General features: G+C 41.2%; 1 protein-coding gene across 1 annotated transcript in view; it reads right to left on the bottom strand.

The window, feature by feature from the left end:
• Positions 1-17,223, bottom strand: part of RAPGEF5 (Rap guanine nucleotide exchange factor 5) — a 221,336-nt gene that overhangs the window by 73,166 nt on the left and 130,947 nt on the right. Inside the window, exon 11 of the mRNA XM_084858588.1 lies at positions 16,782-16,870. Coding sequence (XP_084714714.1) covers positions 16,782-16,870 — 89 coding nt within the window. The remainder of the gene's footprint in view (positions 1-16,781; positions 16,871-17,223) is intronic.

The raw sequence follows: 17,223 nt of genomic DNA, 5'->3' as shown, positions 1-17,223 counted from the left end.
CGCGCACACACAGAAGGGAAGATATACAGGCTACATTTTATATTACCTTGCTACAAGTCAACAGATGATAACCATTTAGCACATGTAGCTTGCACATATTGATTAGTCATTATGTTCTTGCTCACCATTCTGTTACTGTGACATTATATTTGTTCAGAAATCATAAGTCCTCATTAATTACTTTTGGATTATTTCCAGTACTTCCAATCATATGTAGAAAAGCAACTTCTTCCACAGAATAATTATCTAGTTTGGTGGACATCTATTTCCACAGTTATCTCAAGTGTATAAGGACACAGCCGATTTAGTAGACATTGGACCAGAAACTGGAGCCTTGGGGTAAGCAATGTTCTTACAGTTTTTACCCTCTCCAATTATATGTTACCATCAGTGTTTTGAGTAGCTAGCATTATCTGAATGTGAGTACACCCGTGCAAATCTCTAGGTCTTCATTTTCTACAGTTCTGCAAGCTTCTAATTCTGGAAGCATACTTTAAAAAAAGGGATGGTACAGTGATTCAACACCAAGGACCACACTGACAATCCATCATGAGCTGAAGAACCCTTCCTAGTATGTACACTACGTTACCATCCATTAACATAACATGAGGATCATTTACATAAACACAGCAGTTTTGTGTCCACTACATAAAGTTTCATGTGTTTCATTTATTATATAGTACTCTTAATGAGCAATTATAATCTCCAGGTTTATCAGAATATATGGACTCAGAAGACATGAGAGTTGAGATCACTATATTTGGACTTTAAGGTTACATTCCTATATCCATCATCTGGGAGTAAGCTTCACTGAACTCGATGGGACTTACTTCAGAGTAGACATACATAGGATTGCACTGCAAGTTGCTTTCTTTTTTCCCAATCATTTCCAAGAGGTAACTAGGGTTCTAAGCCATTCAAAAAGTCTTACAGACCACACAAAAGCGCCACAGCAGCTATAAATTGTCCATCCTTGCTTTTAAGATGGAAACAGAGCAAAGCATCCTCTCAATGCCCAATCTCCCTCCCACCACCGACCCAAACAACACTTTTTTTGTCCTAGTTTTACTGAATACTCCATTCACAACAAATGATAGAGGAAGAGACTGCCATATGATTGCTTTTCCTCTGACTACTATTAAATATTTCCTCCGAGCTCATATTGACTTAAAACTTGTTGGCCAGGCAGCCTTATAATCTAAACTTCAACATATATTTTGGCTGGTGGCTGGCATCCACATCCCCTTTTCAGTACAAAAAAACTAAAAAGAAGATGCTTGCAGTGTGCTGGAAAGAAATCTTGACTTGCTTTATTTCGAATAGTTGGAATCAACAGCTGATACCACAGGCCAAAAGTAATGTATTAATTTAAGAGTATTTGGAAGTTTGGTACTTACAAAATGGGAAGTATGATTTCTCTTTTGTTCATCAGACAGGATAGCAAGCAGTTAACTCCTCCTCTGACAGAATGCAGGATTAGCAACACTATAGAAGGACTTTATATTGTTCTTCTAAAGTCTATGGCTTGTAATTGAAAATACAGCTTAAAAAATTAGAAATAAGTAGCAGCAGAGGTAATATGACAGTTAAAAATCACTTGAAAAATATTGCTATTTATCTAGAGCTACACAACATGAGATAGGATGGAATGGAAACAGCCCTTGAGATGCTACATCCTAGTACAGTGACTTCCCAGGTCAGGCTCTTAAACTTGCTACAGTCACCCAACACACAATATCATTTCTCCAATGTTTCCCCAGGTAATGAGAAGTTTTAGGCAGTCTCTTTCTGCAGAATTAATATCTTCTTTTTGAGGGAGAGAGCACCTTTGGAACAATCCATTTCTTTACAAATGCACAGCTTGGACAATGGTAGGGCAAGCACCGACTCTGGAATGATCCTGAAACAACCTCAGGCCACAAACCAGGCTAAGGATCCTTTTATGTGCATTCTCCTCAATACACACACACACACACACACACACACACACACACCAGGACTGCTTCTTTTCTTTCCACCATAACAGCAGATACTTGTGTTGCATCACAAAAGTGCTTCTGAAACAACAATTATCTAACAATGTGTAGGGCTACTTTAATTAAAATAATGAGATCATGGCTCCAGAAAATCCAAAACAAAACTGACCGCTTCTGCCACTTTCTCTTGTGGGCTTCAGGCAACACCCCCCAACCTCATCTGCAATATGGGGCAGGGCAAGGATAATATTATCCTATCTTCCCAGAGTGATGTAAAGCTTTCCAAGATAAAGATATGATCTTTGGCTTCCATGACCCACCTTCCATGACCCACCGAGTCTCTTGTGTAACAAACCAGCTTGTTCATGAGGCAGAGTCACTGGTTTCCCCTTCATGGAATGATAACTTCTTGGCATTTGGCCTGAGGAAAGTTATCATAAAAAGCCTCCTTCATGTGTTAAATGCATGGAGCGGGATCCACTTATAGAAGATGCTGTCTGGGGCCATGCTGCTCACCCTGGCCTGAAAGTTGACTACACTCATAGCCAGGAATGATCAACATTACACCTTAGCCCTCTTTATGTATTACACACGTGGAAGGAGTTATGTTTGATGACTGGGAAGCAGGGCTTAGTATCTGTGCATTGACCCTTAATGTCCGTGCATTGAGCATGGACTCTTACATAGGGGCACTTTTGTGTAAGTAGGTCAATGCACATAGGGTTCTGATCAAGCAAACATCTATCTGCATTTACCTACTTATGGCCCATGTGTAATGCACAGACATCAAGAGGTGATGCTAGGGATCTGTGTGATGCCAGGGGCAGGGCCAACAACATGGCCCTGCTCCCCAGTCACTGTGTATAGCCCCCCTCGCATGTGTAATGTATAAATTGGGCTCCTGTACCTTTTCAAAAAAACAGACCTCACTTTCAAATGACACCTGAAATGTGCTCTGACAAAAAAAAAGAACATTTTTTTTGTCAGAGAGTTATTTATTAGCTTTGCCCCTATAGCTATTTTATGCACATAATGGTCCAGGATCTTTTCCAAGTTAACCCCAAGCTATACCAAGAAAGTAACTAAATTTTTCTGTTCTATGTATGTCCCAATATCTCCAGTTGAAGTTTCTTTTAAGCCTTGCAAAAATTAATGACGGTATTACATGCATAATGATTACTGAGGAAATGAAAGCGTATTGTACACAAATGCAAATATGCCATATCAGTATATGCTAATACATAATTAAAAAGACATCCTGCACTATTATCAATGACAAAGCCAAGGAAAGACAATAAGAGATTTCTTTTCACATAAGAACACCATGACAACTTCAAACTGCAGGCTGATGTTAAAGCCTCATACTGATACTGCAGGAAGAGGAATAATGAAAGTTTTTGCTTGTTCTGTTTAAAGATGATACACAGAGATGCAAGCAGGATAAACATTATTTGTATTTTAGTAGCCTAAAACTATTCACAACAACTGCCAAAGCTACAATTTCAGACAGCAAAACCACAGTATTGCTGTGCAAGGATCCATTGTGTAGCCTTCATTGTTCCACCCAGCCATCTGCTCCATGTAATAGATTAATGCTACACCTTCATGAAAGGGCTCTTTTATTCTGATGCTGGTCAAGATACATTTCCATCTTTAAGGAGGTGTGGCCTCAGTTGTGTACTAAACTGTAGGATGTGTACTTAGATTTGTTCCTTGAACAATTGGTTTAAATGAATGCTTACTACACTTACAAAGACAGACATTATACTTCATCATCCTCTCCCATTTTAAAGTTTCCTAGTTTTTCATTTATGCACACACATGCACATTCCACAGCCTTTGGTGTACTACAGCTTTCTCCCAGAATTTCTGTTGTGTACAACTTAAATTATAAAATACTAAGCGAAGTCTCTCCTCAAAGGCTTCTCCTTCATGTACAAGATTATTTGTAGTTTACTACAAATGGGATTAGTGTAATGCACTGTATGTGGGGCTACCTTGAAGACCAAGTAGAAACTTCAATTAGTTCCAAACACTGTAGCTAGACTGGATCATATCCCACCAGTACTGAAAAATCTGCACTGCTTCCAATTTATTTACAGGGAAGATTCAAAGTGCTGGTTTTAATTCTTACTGTGCAATACTATGCAGGTTTAGACAGAAAAAAGTCCTAGAATTCCCAGCATCTCCCAGCCAGCTATGCTGGCTGGGAGATGCTGGGAGATGTAGGCCTTTTTTCTGTCTAAACCTGCATAGGATTACATCCTATATGGCGTTATGTATGACCACTGCTAAGTCTGAGTAAGGTAACCCTAATTTAAACTACAGCTTTGAATTGGAGGTGTTAGGTGCACCCTTAACCAGGGTTAGCTAAAGTCAGACATAATGCTGAACCTGGGTAGAGAGAAGCAGGAGGAATCGGCATTAGAAAATGAGCCAGTTTGCACAACACAGTCATCATGGGTTATTTAACCCACAATGAGCTACAGCACGTGCAGACGCACATGGCCGCCAGTTTGAATACATGCTGTGTCGTGTGAACCTAGCCACTGTGGGTTATCTGAGGGTTAAACAAACCACACATAACCCTAATACTAATACAACAGCTGCTTGTTGTTCAGTCGTTAAGTCGTGTCTGACTCTTCATGACCCCATGGACCATAGCACGCCAGGCCTTCCTGTCCTCCACTCTCTCCCGGAGTGTGCTCAAGTTCATATTCATCGCATCAGTGATGCTATCTAGCCATCCTCTGCCATCCCCTTCTCCTTTTGCCTTCAATCTTTCCCAGCATCAGGGTCTTTTCCAGGGAGTTTTCTCTTCGCATTAGATGGCCAAAATATTGGAGCTTCAGCTTCAGTATCTGTCCTTCCAATGAGCACTCAGGGTTGATTTCCTTTAGGATGGACTGATTTGACCTCCTTGCAGTCCAGGGGACTCGTAAGAGTCTTCTCCAGCACCACAGTTCGAAAGCATCAATTCTTTGGCGCTCAGCCTTCCTTATAGTCCAGCTCTCACAGCCATACGTTACTACTGGGAAAACCATAGCTTTGATTATACAAATCTTTGTCGGCAAGGTGATGTCTCTGCTTCTTACTATGCTGTCTAGGTGTGCCACAGCTTTCCTCCCAAGGAGCAAGTGCCTTTTATTTTCATGGCTACAGTCACCATCTGCGGTGATCTTGGAGCCCAAGAGAAAGTAAAATCAGTCACTGCTTCCATTTCTTCCCCTTCTATATGCCAGGAAGTGATGGGGCCAGATGCCATGATCTTAGTTTTTTTAATGTTGAGTTTCAAACCAGCTTTTGCACTCTCCACTTTCACCCTCAACAAGAGGCTCTTTAGATCCTCTTCGCTTTCTGCCATAAGGGTGGTATTGTCTGCGTATCTGAGGTTGTTGATAACTAACCCTAATGACCCTGCCATGTTGTTGCAAACCAGGTCAATGAATGAGATGTGATCCTATGACTTGCTCCCAATCCTTAAACTATGACTAAATGTTACATCAGCCTAGGGCGTTAGCAACTGACATGCTGACTCCTATCATGCATCTATGCTATGGCACTCAAATTAGCAATTACCATGCCAAAAGGCATGGCTGAACGTTGTTCTGAAACACAACATGCAAAGCAAGTACATCATGTGGGGGTTCATTTTTCCATAAATGCCAAGAACATGCTAGTAAGTGCTAATTAATTCTCAGGTGTTTCCATATACAAACACTTACCAATTCCACACCCTTCTTCTAGGCTGCTAAACAATCTTGAATTAACCTTCACACACAGCCTATGTAACCAGTGAGATTACTACTCACTGTTCTAGCACTTGGCATCAGTTAGGAAGTTTCAGGCACTAGGTATCCAGTTCTCATTTCCCAGACCCACTGAGCAATCTGAGTAAAGGTTTTCTGTTGATGATTGTTAACTTAAAAGAAAAAACGGAAACCAGGCATAAAAATCAGACAATCTTGCCCATTTTTCACATCTTGTGAAGTCCAGTATGTCCAACATCTTTGTAGACCTCTTACTGAGAAATGATTTATTATGTAGTTACCTCTAAGTGAGCAGATTTCAAGTACCGAGACAAGATTGGCAGCAGCGAAGTAGTAGTTAAGTTTAATACCTATGCTTCCAAAAGGGTTGTAAGGTTGTGGTTGCTTGGACCATTTGAACACAATTTACAGAAAGAGAATGGCTGGAAGCTTTGGTTCAAGATTAATACCCATATTGCAAAGGAGTGCTGTTTTTTTTAACTTTGCCATCATTCACATGCTGTGGGAGGGCAATGAATATACTCTTTTATAATTCACAGAAAACATTACAAACAGGAAAATCTTTGTACTTAAAATCCTTTGAGCCTAGATTACATTGGAAACACTGAAATGCATGTGTACAATGAACACAGTAACTGGGTTGTGTTCTCTGGCTAAAAGTAAGGATTTGTTCTATAATATGGTGAGTTCAATATTTTAATATCCTGGATGTATATCCTGTAGTATTCTTAAATATAATGAGTCAAATAAATTAGCACTCCTACAATCTGTGGCATAAGTGGCTTAGCATACTCATTTTTGGAGTATCGGGCAGGTCAAGAATGTTAAAATATATAAATGACTGCCACATGTCCATGGAATTTGCTCAGAGTAAAAAAAAGGGGGGGCATTTTGCTAGTACATACATCTAGAATTTCTCAGTGGGAGGGCCAGTTGTAAATGCTCTCAACAACCATTGGAGATAGTTGTTTACTGGGGTGTTGCAGTTGCAACATCCCAGTAAAATAATGGCTTGGATAACACAGGAATGGGCATTGCCTTACTTTATGGCAACTTCATTTCTGAATGCATGCAAATGCAATGTTCTAGTAAGAGGAAGGAACTTCAAGGCAACTGGTGGAGGTATCAGATGCAATATATCTGATTGCAGGATCCCAGGGAATAGTCTGAAGGCATTTGAGACAGCCACCTTGCTGAAGCTAAGCAGGTTTGGGTCTGGTCAGTGCTTAGAGGGGAGACCACCTGGGAACCATATGTAGCCACCTTGAGTTCCATGATGGAAGGAAGGTGGGATATAAATATAATAACAACAACAATAACAATAACAATATATCATTCCTCCATCTTGTCTTTACAATAGTAATCTGAATTTCAACTCACCTTTCATTTGTTTCTAAGGCAGGGGGCAGGGTGGGGAGAGAACTCACATCACCCCAAGCGAGCTACATTAATGGGATTAAAGCATTATTAGAATTTTAGCTCAGTTCTTCCCCACCTCACTCCCATACCCACTGTCAGTTTTAACCACGTTCATTCATCCTCTTTTCATAGCACACTGTGACCAGGCTTGCCTGATCACCGCACCCCACTGTGGCTTACTTAATATTCGAGAATATTCAAGATGCAGTGGGCGGGCACCATGGCTTATTATGTTGTGTGAACCCAGTGAGGGTGGTTTATGTGAGAGTTAAATAACCCTCACATAACCCTAAAACAGCCCATGAGTTAACAAAACAGTTGTTAAATCACTGCATAAGCCACCCTCACCAGGTTTGGATGTCACAATAAGCTGCAGTGACTGATCACCATGGCTTGAATATTCAAAAGGGCAGGCGGCACACACCACAACCCACTGTGGGCTATAGCGACTATGCGAACCAGCCCCTTCTCTACTTTATGATACATGCTCTATTCTCTCACTCTACACAGCCATAGAGTTGCACCCCCCTCTCTCAGATATTCCCTCTCATCCTACAGGTCTCGGCATCATGTTACTCTCTTTTGCTCTCTGCAATCCGTAACACTCTTCTCTCTGCACTGCTACAGGTCTCTCTGCATTCCCACCTCCACTATTCCCCATTTCCCACTACACAAGTCTCTCTGTCCCTTATATTGTCTCCTTATCTTACTTCACTCTCTGTTTTTGCTCTGTTTTCCATCCACAAGATAGGCTTTGCCTGTTCTGGATGGGGTTGAACTCTGTTTGAGAGATCAGGTCCATAGTTTGGGGGTACTCCAAGATCCATCACTGTCGCTGCAAACCCAAAGGGCAGTGGTGGCTTGGAGTGTCTTTTACCAGCTTCGACTGATACGCCAGCTATGGGCCTCTCCTGGACCACAGTGCTACAAGCATTACTAACCTCAAGACTGGATTACTGCAACATGCTCTATGTGGGCCTGCCCTTAAGGCTGGTCTGGAAGCTGCAGTTTGTGTAGAGTGTAGCAGCTAAGCTGCTGTCAGGAGCTGCCACTTTTCAACATGTAACTCTTTTTCTGAGGGAACTGCATTGGCTGCCTATTCACTACTAGGCCAGGTTTAGAGTTTTGTTACTAGTATATAAAGCCCTAAACAAATCGATACTAGGATACTTGAGAGAGTACCTTCTCTCTTATCAATCTGCTGAGTCACCAAGGTCATTAGATGAGGCTCTCCTGGTTGTTCTGTATGGACCTATGGCACAGCTGGAATCTACCTGGAATAGACCCTTCAGTGTGGTGGCTCCATCTCTGTGGAGGTCCCTGCCTCTGGATGTCAGAAAGGCACTAATATTGTTTTGTTTCCGGCACCTGCTGAAGACGTTTTGATTTCAACAAGCCTTCCCCAACTGACCAGACATGTTTTTTATTGGTACTCTGTATTTAAAGTAACTGTTAATACTGTATTTTATTATTTTTATCATTTATTATTCACAGCTCTGTAATCTGCTTACATGTAGAGCAGTGTATAAATGTTGTAAAATAAACAAATAAATACCTCATGACTGGTAGCCACTGATAGCCTTATTCTCCATGGATTTGTCTAATCACCGTTCAAAGCCATCTAAGTTGGTGGCCATTTCCACACCTTGTGGTGGCAAATTCCATACTTTAACTACATGCTGTGTGAAGAGGTACTTCCTTTGTGTGTCCTGAATCTCCCATCATTCAGCTTCATTGGATGTCCCCAACGAATATGGTTATTATGAGAGTGGGAGAAAATCCTCTCTCTATCTACTTTCTCCACACTAGATATCATTTTATAATCTTCTACCACGTTCCCTCTTACTTACTTTTTTTCTAAATCCCAAATGTTGCAACTTTTTTCATAAAGCAGCTGCCCCAGGCCCCTAATAATTTTGGATGGCCTTTTCTGCACCTTTTCCAGCTCCACAATATCCTTTTTTATATGCACCAAAAATAATTCTACACAGTATTCCAACTGTGGTCACACCATAGATACAATGCACAAAGCTCACTGTTCTAGCACTTGGCTTCAGTTAGGAAGTTTCAGGCACATGTGGGCTGCACAACATGGCTGTCTGGCTGCAACATGATAGAAAAACTGAGTCCAGAAAAAGGAGGAGCAAATGCATAAGTAGTGCAGAATTCTCCTGTCCCTATTCCCACTACTGATGAGTTTGGCTGGGCAGTCCATTCCACAAAGATGCAAAAAGGGGATGCAAAGAATTGTATCTGAAATTCCTGGGGTCCAGTTCAGCAGACCTGCTCTAGTGATGGATGAATGTTTAAAACACATAGAACTCTTAGGATTAATGTTAGTTAGTTAGTTAGTTATTACAATATTTATATACTGCTCCATATTTAGAACAGATTTTGGAGCAGTGAACACAAAAGATAAAACAGTAAAAGAATAAAAAGATTAAAACACCACATTAAAATTATACTTGTTAAAAAACACAATGTCAATAAAAAACGTAACTGGTCAATTAAGGAACTCCTCCTGAAACAGTGCTTTTTTCAGGAGGCGCCAGAAACAACACAGTGTTGGTGCCTGCCTGACCTCCAGGGACAGGGAATTCCAAAGAAAAGGGGCCTCCACGCTGAAGGCTCTTCTCCAGGTAGACTCCAATCAGGCCACAGGTCCATGTGGAACCACCAGGAGCAAGCCCTCTGATGACCTCAGTGACCGGGCAGGTTGGTAAGTAATGTTGTTACTACCATGGTAAAACTTCTCACAGTTTATTGCCATGATTCCATCAGGGCCAGACCTTGGGACAGAGGTCCAGGGCTCCACTCAGCAGAATGAGCAGGAGAGCCCCCAGATGCACAGGATTGTCTTAACACATTTTGAAACAAATGAATTAATTACCTTCTAACAGGTATATACAATTGCAGCGACAGAAAGAAAGATGTGGCCATCAGCAGCTGAATGGAAAATAAAAACCTCATCTGTTATTGGTTTCAAAACACATTCTGCCTACAGGACAAGATTTAGGAGGAGAGAAACAAAATTCTTCACATCAGATTAACTTACAAGATGTTCCCTATACGAACACAGAGCAGAGAATGGCTTGAACTTTGTTAGTGTAATTAATCCCTTTTGCTCATGAACACTCATGCTCTCACTGCAGAGATGAGTATTCCTTGCCTTCCTTGATCCAGGTATACAATGGGACCACCCACTCCACTTTACTCACTGTGGAGCTGATCCCTAGGATCTCCAATAGCAGGGCCAGAACTGACCTTTGAGAATCTGGAAAATGGCTGACAGAGTAGCCGATACTGAGCTACAATGGACCTCCACATAAGACAGTTCCTTGCTCCTTCATATTCTAAGTAATGAAAAGTATCAAAAGGGAAAATTAACATGAAGAGGAAAGAAAAGCTTTTGCTACCCTTTATGGCAAGAATATAAAATTTAGCGCTTGATTGAATAAGAAACAGAGAAAGACACAAGACTGATACAATTAAGAGAAGTGATATGATCAATTCATAGGCAAAAGTTTTTAGGAGCTAGACTGAGAATAAAATAGAAATGAAGGAAATAGGGACCACTTTTATTATTACAACATGGAAGTGACTAAGAATGGACCCATCACATTAAAATATGATCTACTGATGATTCATAAGCCTACGCCAAAGAGTGTTCAAACTACCGCACAATTGCACTCATATCACATGCCAGCAAAGTGATGCTTAAAATTCTACAAGCTAGGCTTCAGCAGTATGCGAACCAAGAACTACCGGAAGTACAAGCTGGGTTTCGAAGAGGCAGAGGAACTAGAGATCAAATCGCCAACATTCGCTGAATCATGGAGAAAGCAAGAGAATTCCAGAAAAACGTCTATTTCTGCTTCACTGACTACGCTAAAGCCTTTGATTGTGTGGATCACAACAAACTCTGGCAAATTCTGAAAGAGATGGGGGTACCAGACCACCTTACCTGTCTCCTGAGAAACCTGTATGAGGGTCAAGAAGCAACAGTAAGAACCAGACATGGAACAACCGAGTGGTTCAAAATTGGGAAAGGAGTACGACAAGGCTGCATATTGTTGCCCTGCTTATTTAACTTATATGCAGAGTACATCATGAGAAACGCCGGGTTGGATGAATCACAGGTCAGAATTAAGATTGCTGGGAGAATTATCAACAACCTCCGATATGCAGACGATACCACCCTAATGGCAGAAAGCGAAGAGGATCTCAAGAGCCTCTTGTTGAGGGTGAAAGTGGAGAGTGCAAAAGCTGGTTTGAAACTCAACATTACAAAAACTAAGATCATGGCATCTGGCTCCATCACTTCCTGGCATATAGAAGGGGAAGAAATGGAAGCAGTGACAAATTTTACTTTCTTGGGCTCCAAGAACACCACAGACGGTGACTGTAGCCATGAAATTAAAAGACACTTGCTCCTTGGGAGGAAAGCTATGGCAAACCTAGACAGCATAGTAAGAAGCAGAGTAAGAAGCAGAGTCACCTTGCCCACAAAGGTCCGTCTAATCAAAGTTATGGTTTTCCCAGTAGTAATGTATGGCTGTGAGAGCTGGACTATAAGGAAGGCTGAGCACCGAAGAATTGATGTTTTTGAACTGTGGTGCTGGAGAAGACTCTTATGAGTCCCCTGGACTGCAAGGAGGCCAAATCAGTCCATCCTAAAGGAAATCAACCCTGAGTGCTCATTGGAAGGACAGATACTGAAGCTGAAGCTGAAATATTTTGGCCACCTAATGCGAAGAGAAAACTCTCTGGAAAAGACCCTCATGCTGGGAAAGACTGAAGGCAAAAGGAGAAGGGGATGGCAGAGGATGAGATGGCTAGATAGCATCACCGATGCAATGAATATGAACTTGAGCACACTCCGGGAGAGAGCGCAGGACAGGAAGGCCTGGCGTGCTATGGTCCATGGGGTCACGAAGAGTCGGACACGACTTAACGACTGAACAACAACAACAACAACAACAACAACTCTCCAGAAAATGGGAAGGAGTTCTTTCATGCAGTACTTGGCTCATGGTATGATGGTGAATATAATGAGTAAAATCCAACATAAGTCCTACTTAGAGTAGACCCATAGAAATGAATGGGATTTAAGTTAGTCATGATTTAAGTTAGTTACTTAAGTCCCATTCATTTCAATGTGTCTGCTCTAAGTAGGTCTTATGTTGGACTTTGCCCAGTGACTTCCCCCAAATAATTCATTTAGAGGCACAGTGGACCGTCTCACAGGGTCCCAATGCTGTCTTTGTGACAGCATTGTTGTACTTAGGCACAGCCAGCTCCTTGTGTCCTCCACAGGGGGACATCTCTACATTTTGAATATACAGTTCTCCTTGGGGACACCTACACATCTGCTGTACAATTAATAATGTTGCAGCTACTGACACAGCAGCTTTTGCAAACATTTTGTTTATATCTATATATAGTATACATCCATATCCTTGAGAAAGGTCATACACAGGGGTAGAGCATATGATTTGAATGAAGAAGGTGCCAGAACATAAGATAAGAAGAGCCCTGTTGAATCAGACCAAAAGCCTATCTAGGCCAGCATCCTGTTTCCCACAGTGGCCAACTAGATGCCTACAGGAAGCCCACAACAGGATATGAATGCAGCAGCATCCTCCCGCTCTGTTGTAGATAGAGATCCTCCCTCTGATCCTTGAGACAGTATATAGTCATCCTGGAGGCAGTATGTAGTCACTGATAGCCTTATCCTCCATTAATTTGTCTAATTCCCTTTGAAAGCCATCTAAGTTGGTGGCCATCATCACATCTTGAAGAGGTGAATTCCATAGTTTAACTATGTGCTATATGAAGTATTTCCTTTTCTCTGTCCTGAATCTATCATCATTCAGTTTTGTTGGGTGGTTTTTAGTATTATGAGAGAAGGAGAAAAACCTGTATCCACTTTCTTCACACCATGTATAATTTTATATATGTCATGTCCCCCCTTACTTGCCTTTTTTCTAAACAAAATAGTCCCAAATTGTATAATATTTCCACATAGGGCAGTTGTTCCAGCTCCCTGATTATTTTGGTTGCCATTTTCTGCACCTTTTCCAGCTCAACAACATCTTTTTGGAGGTATAGCAACCTGAACTGTACACAGCTCTGTACATAGTGTGGTCACACCATATATTTGTATAAGAGCATTACAATATTGGCATTTTTATTACCAATCCCTTTCCAAATGAACCTTTACACGTAGTTCTCCATTTTCACAGCTGCCACAGACTGGGTCAGTATTCTCATTCCCTTCCCTGTTCAGACACCACCAGCTCAGACCCCATCAGTGTATACGTGAAGTTAGGATTTTTTTGTTCCAATGTGCATCACTTTCCATTTACTCACATGGAATTGCTTTTGCTATTTTAATGCCCATTCCCCCAGTATGAAGAGTTCATTTTGGAGCTCTTTGGAATTTATTTTTGTTTTTATCTCCCTGACTAATTTGGCATTATCCATAAAGTTTACCACCTCACTGCTCACCCCTAAGACAAGATAATTAATGGATAACTTAAAAACCACTGGTCCCAATACAAAGCCTTGGGGAACCAACTTCTTACATCCCTCCACTGTGAGAACTGTATGTTTATTCCTACTTTCTGCTCCCTGACATTTGCAGTTAAACCTCAAATGGCAGGGCTGGAACAGGCTTTTGCCTGAGGCATTGGAAAGCCACTGTCAATACTGGGAAAAATAGACCATTAATTTGATTTAGTATATGGCAGCTTCATATGTAGCCAGCTGACGAACTTGTCAGGTTGTGTGTACACATGATGTTAAGGCAAATACAAGGGTTGCACAGCTTTGGTTCAGAGCTTAAACAACATTGCATTCTTTGAGTAAACGTTGAGTCAAAACCTGCCCACAAAAGGCCACAAAGGTCCCACAAAGGCAAACAAGTAGCACAGCTCTGGGTTCAATTTATTGAAATTCCCATGTGCTAGTTTTGAAAGACTGTGTACTACTTTTGAGCATGCTTTCTCGAAGCAAATCCTGGCAAATATCAAGGTGAGCAAGGCAATGAGAGAATGAGTTGGATTGTTGCCATAATACCACCTGGCTCCCAGCCAGGGCTGGTGACAACCAGGAAAGCCAATGGGCTGTGAAACTCAAGTCAGTAGAGGAGAAACAGTTCTACATGATCAGTAATTAGGTGCTCCCCCGCCCCCGCCCCAAATCTTGCAATATTAGCAGAAAGTGAGTGCAGGAATAGGCATAAGACTGGCAGTCCAAAAGAAGCTGGGAGAAGCAACAGCCAGTGCTGGCCTGGCTGAGGGTAAGCAGCCTAGGAGGCCTGAAGCATCCAGCACAGCACCTTTAAAGGGGATGCATCCAGTCCATCAATTAACTGCTTAGATCTATCAACCTGTTTAAGCCAGGTGAAGCCTGTGCAAGTCCCTAAGAAGGCTTTGGAGGTAGCCCTGTATTTAGTGAGCAGTATTTATTGTATTTAGGGACCCTGTATTTATTTCTCATGGGATCAATCCCCAACAGTATTGGAGAAGGCTTTGCAGGTTCCAGAAATAACAAAAGGGACTGCAGTGACCAGCTGATAGATGCTGCTGATCCACCCCTGCCCTCCAACCCCACACCAACATGTGCTCTGCAGTTTTTCACAGTTCAGCATATCTCAAGTCAACTTTTTGGGCTACTTCACTCACTTTCATAGAAATATGATTTAATTTGTTAAAAAGTAAACTTGTAGTTCTTTTATCGTTCTTAGAAACACACTCTGCATATGACAGGACTGACAGTGTGAGGTCTTTTGAGGGGGTGTGATAAGTGCAGAAATATATAGATGGAAATCAACCAGCCACTAAATATATTATCATCTCCGCCAGACATGCTCAGATGGCCATTTTTCACCTATAGTATGGAAAAATGAAATGGACATGTAGGCTTAAGTTTGAGAAATGGGGAGGAAAACAAGGAATAAAAGAAAAGCTACTGGACAGGTAAACATTATATTGATGTATTCTTTTCAGAAGATAAAATCATCGAAGAATAATGCACTACATTAGCGGGGAGTCTGTCCTTGATCAATAGGATTTAAAGTGAATGAATAAAGCTAACAGCAATCTACAGAAGAAGCTAACCAATTGCTTCAAACCTAAATACAGAAGTATTCAGAAAGGATTCCCCCAATTCCATGGCTTCTATGCAGCCTAGCCAAGAGTATCCCGGCATGAACCACCTCTATTATATAGCCTATGATTTGCTGCCAGTAAAATTACACACAGCATTATTATGATTATACCTGAGGAAGCATAGCAATCAGATAGCAGTGCTTTCTCTGCACAAAATATTAATCTCCAGTCACAGAGAAGCAGCTCAATAGACAGCACAATAAATCAGATACTTGATTTTTCTTTTTGCTTATTGTGTAGTAAAGTACATTGTACAATTAACCACAAATGCCATATGCCTAACAATATTCTACTGATTTGTGGTCAGAGAACCTGGCTCAAGAATGCTATAGGAATTCACAGATGTTATTTATGCTTTAATCCCCTAAATCCTTGTAAATGTGTTTATTTTTAGTAATCTCATTTGGAAAAGAGCACTAAGAATGTGCATTGTAGCTCCACTGAGAACAATAAAAAAAGAACATATCAATTCCATTTCCAGCCTGCTACATTTCACAGCCCCTCTGCAATTATACTGAAAACTCTGAAAGATAGCCCCAAGACTGCTTTAATTAAAACTGTAAATAAGTTGCAGGTGATCCTGATAAACTACCAAAGGAGCTTTGGTGACAGCAAAGTGTACATTAAAGCCAGGAGATCAAGCTGAAAAATAACCTGCATGTCAAGCAGCCTGATCAATATAATTGCTCCAGGCTGGAACAAAATTACAATCCCTGGTTAAAGACAGCCAAGTACTACAGAAGGTTATACTGCTGCATATTGTGGTACAACGGAAGTCTATAAGCCACCTTCAAATGCTACATCAATGCACAGGCACTCTGATGAGAGTAGAAATTTGAATTTATAAGAAAATGTCCTGCTAAATAAAATGAACACTAAGGTCATTTTGTGATAGCTTCAGGCTACAGAGAATCACAGTACAGAAGAGGGTTAATTAGCATTGTATTCTCTACACTATAATTTGTGCTACGGATGCAGTAGGTAAGCTATTAATAAAAAATAAATAAAAAGCAGAAGTTGGTACTAAAACAAGTAGATACTGAGTACTTTAAATAACTGCTGACATATCTCCCCTCCAGCTATATACCTCAGCTTACTACCTCCTTCATATTACCTTATTACACACCATTCCCTAAAATTGTTTGCATTTTATATATCAAGCTGCTGAAATTGTTAGCACGAGCAACAATTTTTTAAAAAGTAACTTATTTTCCAGGTTTGATAGCCTATTGTCAAATATAAATGACACGTTACTTTAAGATGATCAACCATCGATTTAAATGCAACATGCATAAAACAGTAATACTACACAACTATAACCATTTTAAAGGGAAAATGCCATACTGTGCAATATTTGCACAGTGGCTGATCAACTATGTTTGCTAACACCACGAGTGGGCACAGACAGCTGCTTTTCAGGAGAGGGTGCAGTTGCAATTTACCTGTCTCTTTGTCCTGTACTTCTTCCAGGTGTAGGTCATTCAGGAGGTGCTCCAAAATCTTCTCTGGTGTCCCAGATACCACCACATATCTGTCAGAAAGGAGAGAGTCCACAGAGTCATCCTCTGTTGAAGACTGAGAGCGACTGCTCCATTCATCCTCCTCATCCTCTTCATCAATGTATTTAAAATAAGGCACATCAAACGTGGGCAAAGGCAGTTCCCTGCCTAGAAACAAGGCAGAATCCTTCCTCTCTACATGGGGATCAAAGATCCTCAGCCTGGAACTTCCCATACTGTAGGGCAAATAACAAAGACATTCCCTACATGCTGCTGTATCTTGCCTTCTTGGTTCTGTTGCCGGTAACTGAGTTCATCTAGCCGCTGAGAGCTCTGCAGTCAGCTTGTGTGTGTGGCTGTGGCTGAGCACCCAAGGAAAAAACTC

Source organism: Heloderma suspectum, chromosome 5, assembly GCF_057233095.1.
Source record: "Heloderma suspectum isolate Gila_16-S chromosome 5, 16-S_ref, whole genome shotgun sequence".
Taxonomy (NCBI): Eukaryota; Metazoa; Chordata; class Lepidosauria; order Squamata; family Helodermatidae; genus Heloderma; species Heloderma suspectum.
This window is presented reverse-complemented; position numbering and strand designations above follow the sequence as displayed.